Source organism: Impatiens glandulifera, chromosome 1 (assembly GCF_907164915.1).
Source record: "Impatiens glandulifera chromosome 1, dImpGla2.1, whole genome shotgun sequence".
NCBI classification, from domain to species: Eukaryota; Viridiplantae; Streptophyta; class Magnoliopsida; order Ericales; family Balsaminaceae; genus Impatiens; species Impatiens glandulifera.
Genome location: NC_061862.1, coordinates 6520473 through 6526472, shown reverse-complemented (window position 1 = coordinate 6526472; position 6000 = coordinate 6520473). Strand labels below are relative to the sequence as shown.

At 26.6% G+C, this 6000-nt stretch overlaps 2 protein-coding genes across 3 annotated transcripts; both read left to right on the top strand.

Annotated features, from left to right (window-relative positions):
- The first annotated feature begins 658 nt into the window (after window positions 1–658).
- LOC124922013 (probable serine/threonine-protein kinase WNK11) lies at window positions 659–1811 on the top strand. Of its 2 annotated transcripts, XM_047462733.1 has the most exons (3): window positions 659–706; window positions 784–1290; window positions 1368–1811. In XM_047462733.1, exons 2-3 carry the CDS (start codon window positions 784–786, stop codon window positions 1734–1736), a joined length of 876 nt encoding a protein of 291 aa, XP_047318689.1. In that variant the 5' UTR covers window positions 659–706; the 3' UTR covers window positions 1737–1811. The 2 variants fall into 2 exon arrangements, with proteins under 2 accessions (XP_047318689.1, XP_047318688.1); XM_047462732.1 differs by having other exon boundaries at window positions 680–1290.
- Window positions 1812–2068: 257 nt separating this feature from the next.
- On the top strand, window positions 2069–4167 carry LOC124935162 (probable inactive receptor kinase At2g26730). Its single transcript, XM_047475641.1, has 2 exons — window positions 2069–2690; window positions 3430–4167. Exons 1-2 carry the CDS (start codon window positions 2069–2071, stop codon window positions 4092–4094), a joined length of 1287 nt encoding a protein of 428 aa, XP_047331597.1. The 3' UTR covers window positions 4095–4167.
- The last annotated feature ends 1833 nt before the right edge of the window (window positions 4168–6000 follow it).

The window sequence follows — 6000 nt, the reverse complement described above, 5'->3', positions numbered from 1 at the left end:
ATTTAACTTCTGAAGAATAGAAATTTTCTCAATATATTAAAAAAATTACAGTATTGATGAAAAAAATGTAAAGCATGATAAATCTAAACTCGAAATACAAAAATAAAAGAAACTTATTTGTACTCTCTTAAATGTGGATATTTTTAGATTATTTTTGAAATTTTATTTGATTTTTATAATTTTACTTTATTAAGTTAATATTATTTTCTAATAATCAAATCACTCTTTTTATCAACTAAAATACTAAAACACAATTATTTTATTTTTATAAATTTTAAAGACTAAAAGTACATTATAATTATTGAATAAATTAAAAAAAATCAAATAATCTATCTTTTCATAAATAAAAAAAAATAAAAAATTAGACAAAACTTAAATAACCAATATTGAACAAACCCAAAGAGAATTGGGATCATATTGATTTCTTGAAACTTCTTTAAAAAAAAAACTAATTTATTAATTGTATTTTACTAGAAGTTTCCTCACTTATTTTTAAAAGAATAATTCCTAGAAGGATCCTTTTTTTCATTTTTCTTAATAGAAAAGAAGCAAACTGAATTTACGCGGTTGTTTTGATTTTGCCGTGTTTAGTTTTGATCGAAGTGCCTATAAGAAGAAGCTTCCTCCCTATCTGTTCGTCTCTCTCATTCTCGCTTCTGCTTCAAGCTCTGTCTGATTCTTCATAGCTGATTTTCCCCTTGATAAGGTATCGATTAGTTTCTGTACATATATACAAGTTAATTATGTAAATGATTTATCTTTTTTTATGGGTTTCAATTAAAGATGTCAAGTGGAATGACCATTCTAGAAGGTGAAAAGAATTCAGAGTCTTTCATAGAGGTTGATCCAACCGGAAGATACGGTCGGTACGATGAATTACTTGGTTCAGGCGCAGTGAAGAAGGTTTACAGAGCATTCGATCAGGAAGAAGGAATAGAAGTAGCTTGGAACCAGGTCAAATTGCGAAACTTCTCCCAAGATAAATCCACTATTGATAGGTTATACTCTGAGGTTAATCTACTCAGGACTTTGAATCACAAAAACTTAATCACTCTTTACAATGTCTGGACTGATTTGGACAATAATACATTCAACTTCATTACCGAAGTTTGTATCTCTGGAAATCTTAGAGAGTATAGGAATAAACACAAGCATGTTTCATTGAAAGCATTGAAGAAATGGTCGAAACAGATTCTCGAGTGTTTGAATTATTTACACACCCATGAGCCGTGCATAATTCATAGAGATCTTAATTGCAGCAATGTGTTCATCAATGGTAACATAGGCCAGGTAGTTAACCTTGTTTAAATTTGATCTGTCTGTTAGAGTTAAATTTGAACTATTTGAATTGGTTTGAGAATATGTAGGTTAAAATTGGCGATTTGGGTTTGGCTGCAATTGTGGGTAAGAGTCATAGTGCTCATTCAGTGTTGGGGACACCAGAATTCATGGCTCCAGAATTATACAATGAAGATTATACAGAATCAGTTGATATATACTCATTTGGTATGTGTGTGTTGGAATTGGTTACTCTTGAACTACCTTATATGGAATGTGATAATGTTGTCAAGATATATAAAAAGGTCACTTCTGGAATCATGCCTCAAGCAATGAACAAGATTTTGGATCCTCATGTGAAGGGTTTCATTCAAAGGTGCCTTGCCAAACCAGGGACTAGACCTTCTGCTGCTCGTCTTCTCCAAGATCCATTCTTTGACGAGATTTCGAAACAATGAAAATTTTATGGAAATAGTAACAAAATTGTTGCCCAATATGTATGTAATTAATTAAAAATCTCAAATTGTATCAATTTTTATGGGTTTTAACTTTTAAGAATATGGTATTTTTAATTAAATGTATATTTGTGGAGATGATTAGATTGGGATTTCTTATGTAAAAGGAAGACATCTTAATTCCTTGTTAGTAACGCTTTATGTCTATGACGAGTCTTGACATATATTCGTAGGCAAAACAACATCGATTTTCTCGAACATTCCCAGCTATTTATTTGCTTTAGAATTCTTATCCATTCTCTTTATGGGACACGACACTGAATGATTCCCTGGAAATGTCTGGTTTTAAGAATACTTTCATGAACTATTCCAGTAGTCCCCAGCCATCAAAACTAGTTGGCAAAAGTGAATCCGAATTACGCGAATGGATAATTTGGTCGTCACTAGTCCTCTTCTTCATATTCTTCGGTTTGCTGTTAACATTCGTGAGGAGAAAAGCCAATAAAATTGCAAAGGATATGGAAAAACATGAAACAACAGATCATCTATCTCAATCTCCCTGTTCTAAACCCACTACTCCAACACCGCCGCCGACGCCGCCCAAGGAGGTGGTGATAATAAACGCATCGGAGGGGCAATCGGAGCTAGTGTTCTTCGTGGAAGAAGAGAAGAGGTTTAGATTGGAAGATCTTTTGGAGGCTGCTGCGGATTTACAGAGCCAGACTTTGTGTAGTAGCCTTTATAAGGTGAACCTTGAGAAGAATGGTTCGGTTTTTGCAGTTAAGAGGTTGAAGAAATTGCAGGTTTCTTTTGAGGAATTTGGGTTGACCATGAGGGAGATAGGGAATTTGAAGCATCCAAATCTTCTCCCACTTGTGGGTTTTAATTCTACTATGGAGGAGAAGCTTCTCATCTATTGGTACCAATCTAATGGAAGCTTGCTCACCTTACTTGAAAGTAAGTCCCTTTATTTAAATAAAACAATAACCTAAACTTTACATCATCTTTTTTGAAAGAATAAAAGAAGAAAAAAAAGATAAAAGTATTTGCATACAAAAGAATAAATTTAAACAAAAACTATTGTAAAAGAAGCAAAAGACATTATCCTAGGCCTTGTTGGAATTGCTTATTTGTATTTTGTTTAATGATTTGAGTGATTTATAAATAGAGTTGAATTATGTTTGATTTTATTTGAGTTATTTAAAAAAAAATAAAAAAAAAATCATGTTTTCTTATTTTCTTATAAAGGTCAACACTATCTTGAATGGCCTTGCTAAGCTTACCATTTTAATAGGCAAAAAAATTAACTCAATAGACAAACAATATTTTCTTTAAATTTTTTTATCTACAAGAATTTAATTATTTACAAATAAAGAAAAATAATTTATATCTATTAAGTAAAAATAACTTATGATATAAAATATTTGTTAAATAAGATTAAGAAAATAATTAATATGACAAGTGCAGCTAAATAGTCATGACCCGTACTATAATCTTAAAAGACTCATTCCTAGAATTGATAACTTTTGAAGGAATATATGATAAATGTGCATGGAAAATGACTAGAGAATGATAAAAAAAAAAAATGAAGTACCCCTTTCTCGATACCTTAATAAACCTTAAACTTAGAACCCATTTTCTCATTTTGTTGTTATTAGGATAAATGTGTGAATATTTAATTGGATTGTTAATGCAGATAATGTAGAGGGAAAGAAGGAGTTCACATGGAAACATAGGATTTCCATAGCACTTGGGATTGCAAAAGGCTTGAATTTCATACACCATCTACCAGTTATTACCACAAACAACACATATCAAATGAACCATGCACATGGTAACCTTAAGCCTTCAAATATTCTCCTAGACGAAAATGAATTGCCACTAATAAGCGACTACGGCTATGTACAATTCATGGATAACAAGAATGTCTGCAATTTCCTTCCTTCAAATGGCTACATGGCCCCGGAGAAAGCTCTTTCGGAGCAAGCAGACGTCTACAGCTTCGGCGTGATGCTGTTGGAATTGATGACGGGGAAATTGGTGGAGAAAACGGGGTTGGACCTAACCAAATGGGTGAAGTCTATGATTAGGGAGGAATGGACGGCTGAGGTTTTCGACAAGAGATTGGGGAAAGTTGGGATGTATGCATTTCCGTTGCTCAACATTTCCTTGAAATGTGTCTCGCATTTTCCCGAGAACAGGCCAGGAATAGGCGAGGTTCTTGAAAAAATCGAGCACATTGCAAATATGCCCGAGGCTGAGGCATCTCCAGATGTTTCTATGGATTCACATTACGAAGACAGTTTTGAACATTCGGAAACATGGGAAACTCCGGAACTAGGTAAAAATGGTAGCATGTGATTTCGTTGAGCTTTATTTGTTCCATTGGAACATTTGACAATTCAGAATTGTAAGACTAGCTAGCTCTAAGTAAATAAAATCTTATTTGCTAGTATTCATCATTTAATTGATGAATAAGCAGTTGATGGTTGAAATTAACTCTTTATGTTTCTTTGTAAAAATATCAACATAAAATACCTTGATGTGAAATGAGAAAAAAATTATATGAAAAAATGTTACAAGAGTTAATATTAAAAAAGGTTTCTTTGCACAAGTATATTTTATGAATCTAACTAATTGTTGTGCCGGATGAGATAATGAACCCAAATTAAGCACGGATTTTACCATATACAAGCTTTAGTTTACATAATTCATAGGTTTTAAACTATTATTCTTTATTTTGAGTTCTATTTTAATCTATCATCTACAAAATATAAATCAACATTTAGATCTTCTAAACTTTTAATTGTAATCAATGATCATCCAATTTTAATTGGTAAGCTTTTATTACTAATTCTACAATTTTATTTCTTAAGCATATTTGATTGTAGAATTATACATTAAATTATTGTCTATTAATTCCTACAGTCAATCAATTAAAAAATTGATTCATTTGATTTTTTTTTGAAATAAAACCAAAAATAAAATAATATGACATAATTACCAAAATCAATTAAAATATTTTAAAAAATTGATTCATTTAATTTATATATTTCAACAAATAAAATTTTAATTATTAATAATACTATATATTTTAAATTACTAATCCAAATAATATAAATTAAAAAAATATTATAAAAACCTCATAATTTGTTTAGTTAATAATTAAATCAAAACTTTCATGTTATATATATTATTTTCCTTACAATTGTTTTTATTATTATTAAAAAAAAAACTAAATTTATAAAATTATTAAAAAAACATTTTTTGGTTGAAATAGAATAATTATTTCTTAATAAATTATTATATATTTAATTAATATATGAAAAAAACATTTTATTTAATTTTTATTATATTTTTAATATTTTAATAAATAAATCACTCTTTTCCTCTGCCACTAAATAATATATTTTAAAAAATAATATATATATATATATATATATATATATCTTTTAAATTAAATTTATTAAATTAACCATTTTTTTATAAAATAAAATATATTTTTTTAAATATTTATCATTATTATTAATATATTTAAATAAATTTATAAAATTATATTAGAAAAAAATGAATTTAAATAATTAAATTAAAATAATTTATTAATTAAATAAAAAGTAAAATTTGCTATAATATAAACAAAACATAAAAGCATACCTATTAAAGTATACATGTGTTTTTTATATTATAATTTAATTTGTAAAGAATTAATTAAATTTAAATATTTATATATTACTCCAAAATAATAATTTTAATTTTTTTATTGCTTTTTATAATTGTAAAATTATTATATAAAATTAAAAACAAAAAATATTAATTAAATTTATCAATAAACTATTATTTTTTTACAAATTTGGTATGTTTATATATTAATATAAAATTATATTTTTTCTTATAATTTTAATTTTTTATTTAAATTTATAAAATTAATAATTAATTTTAAATGGTTAAAAAAATAATAAATCTATTTATATAATAATATAAAAGAATTTTTTATTTAAAATTTTCAATAAATTCATTAATTGTTTTTAAAACAAAGATATTAAAATAAAATACTAATTTCATCTTTTTATTATTAATATTATTATTTATATTTATAATAAAATTTATATAATTAATTAAATATTTTGTAATAATTAATAATTGTTTATATTTATATATTAAAACAAAATTACAAATATTTAATTAAATTTATAAAATTAACAATATTTTAATAAATAGAACCTATAATATTTATTTTTTATATTAAAAAAATCTAAAACAATTTCTT

Bases quoted from the DNA above. Each gene is read 5' to 3' on its own strand.
- LOC124922013 (XM_047462733.1), top strand. From the start codon at position 784: ATGTCAAGTGGAATGACCATTCTAGAAGGTGAAAAGAATTCAGAGTCT. The intron at 1,291-1,367 runs GTAGTTAACCTT...GAGAATATGTAG, and splicing joins TCAATGGTAACATAGGCCAG to GTTAAAATTGGCGATTTGGG.
- LOC124935162 (XM_047475641.1), top strand. From the start codon at position 2,069: ATGTCTGGTTTTAAGAATACTTTCATGAACTATTCCAGTAGTCCCCAG. The intron at 2,691-3,429 runs GTAAGTCCCTTT...TTGTTAATGCAG, and splicing joins CTTGCTCACCTTACTTGAAA to ATAATGTAGAGGGAAAGAAG.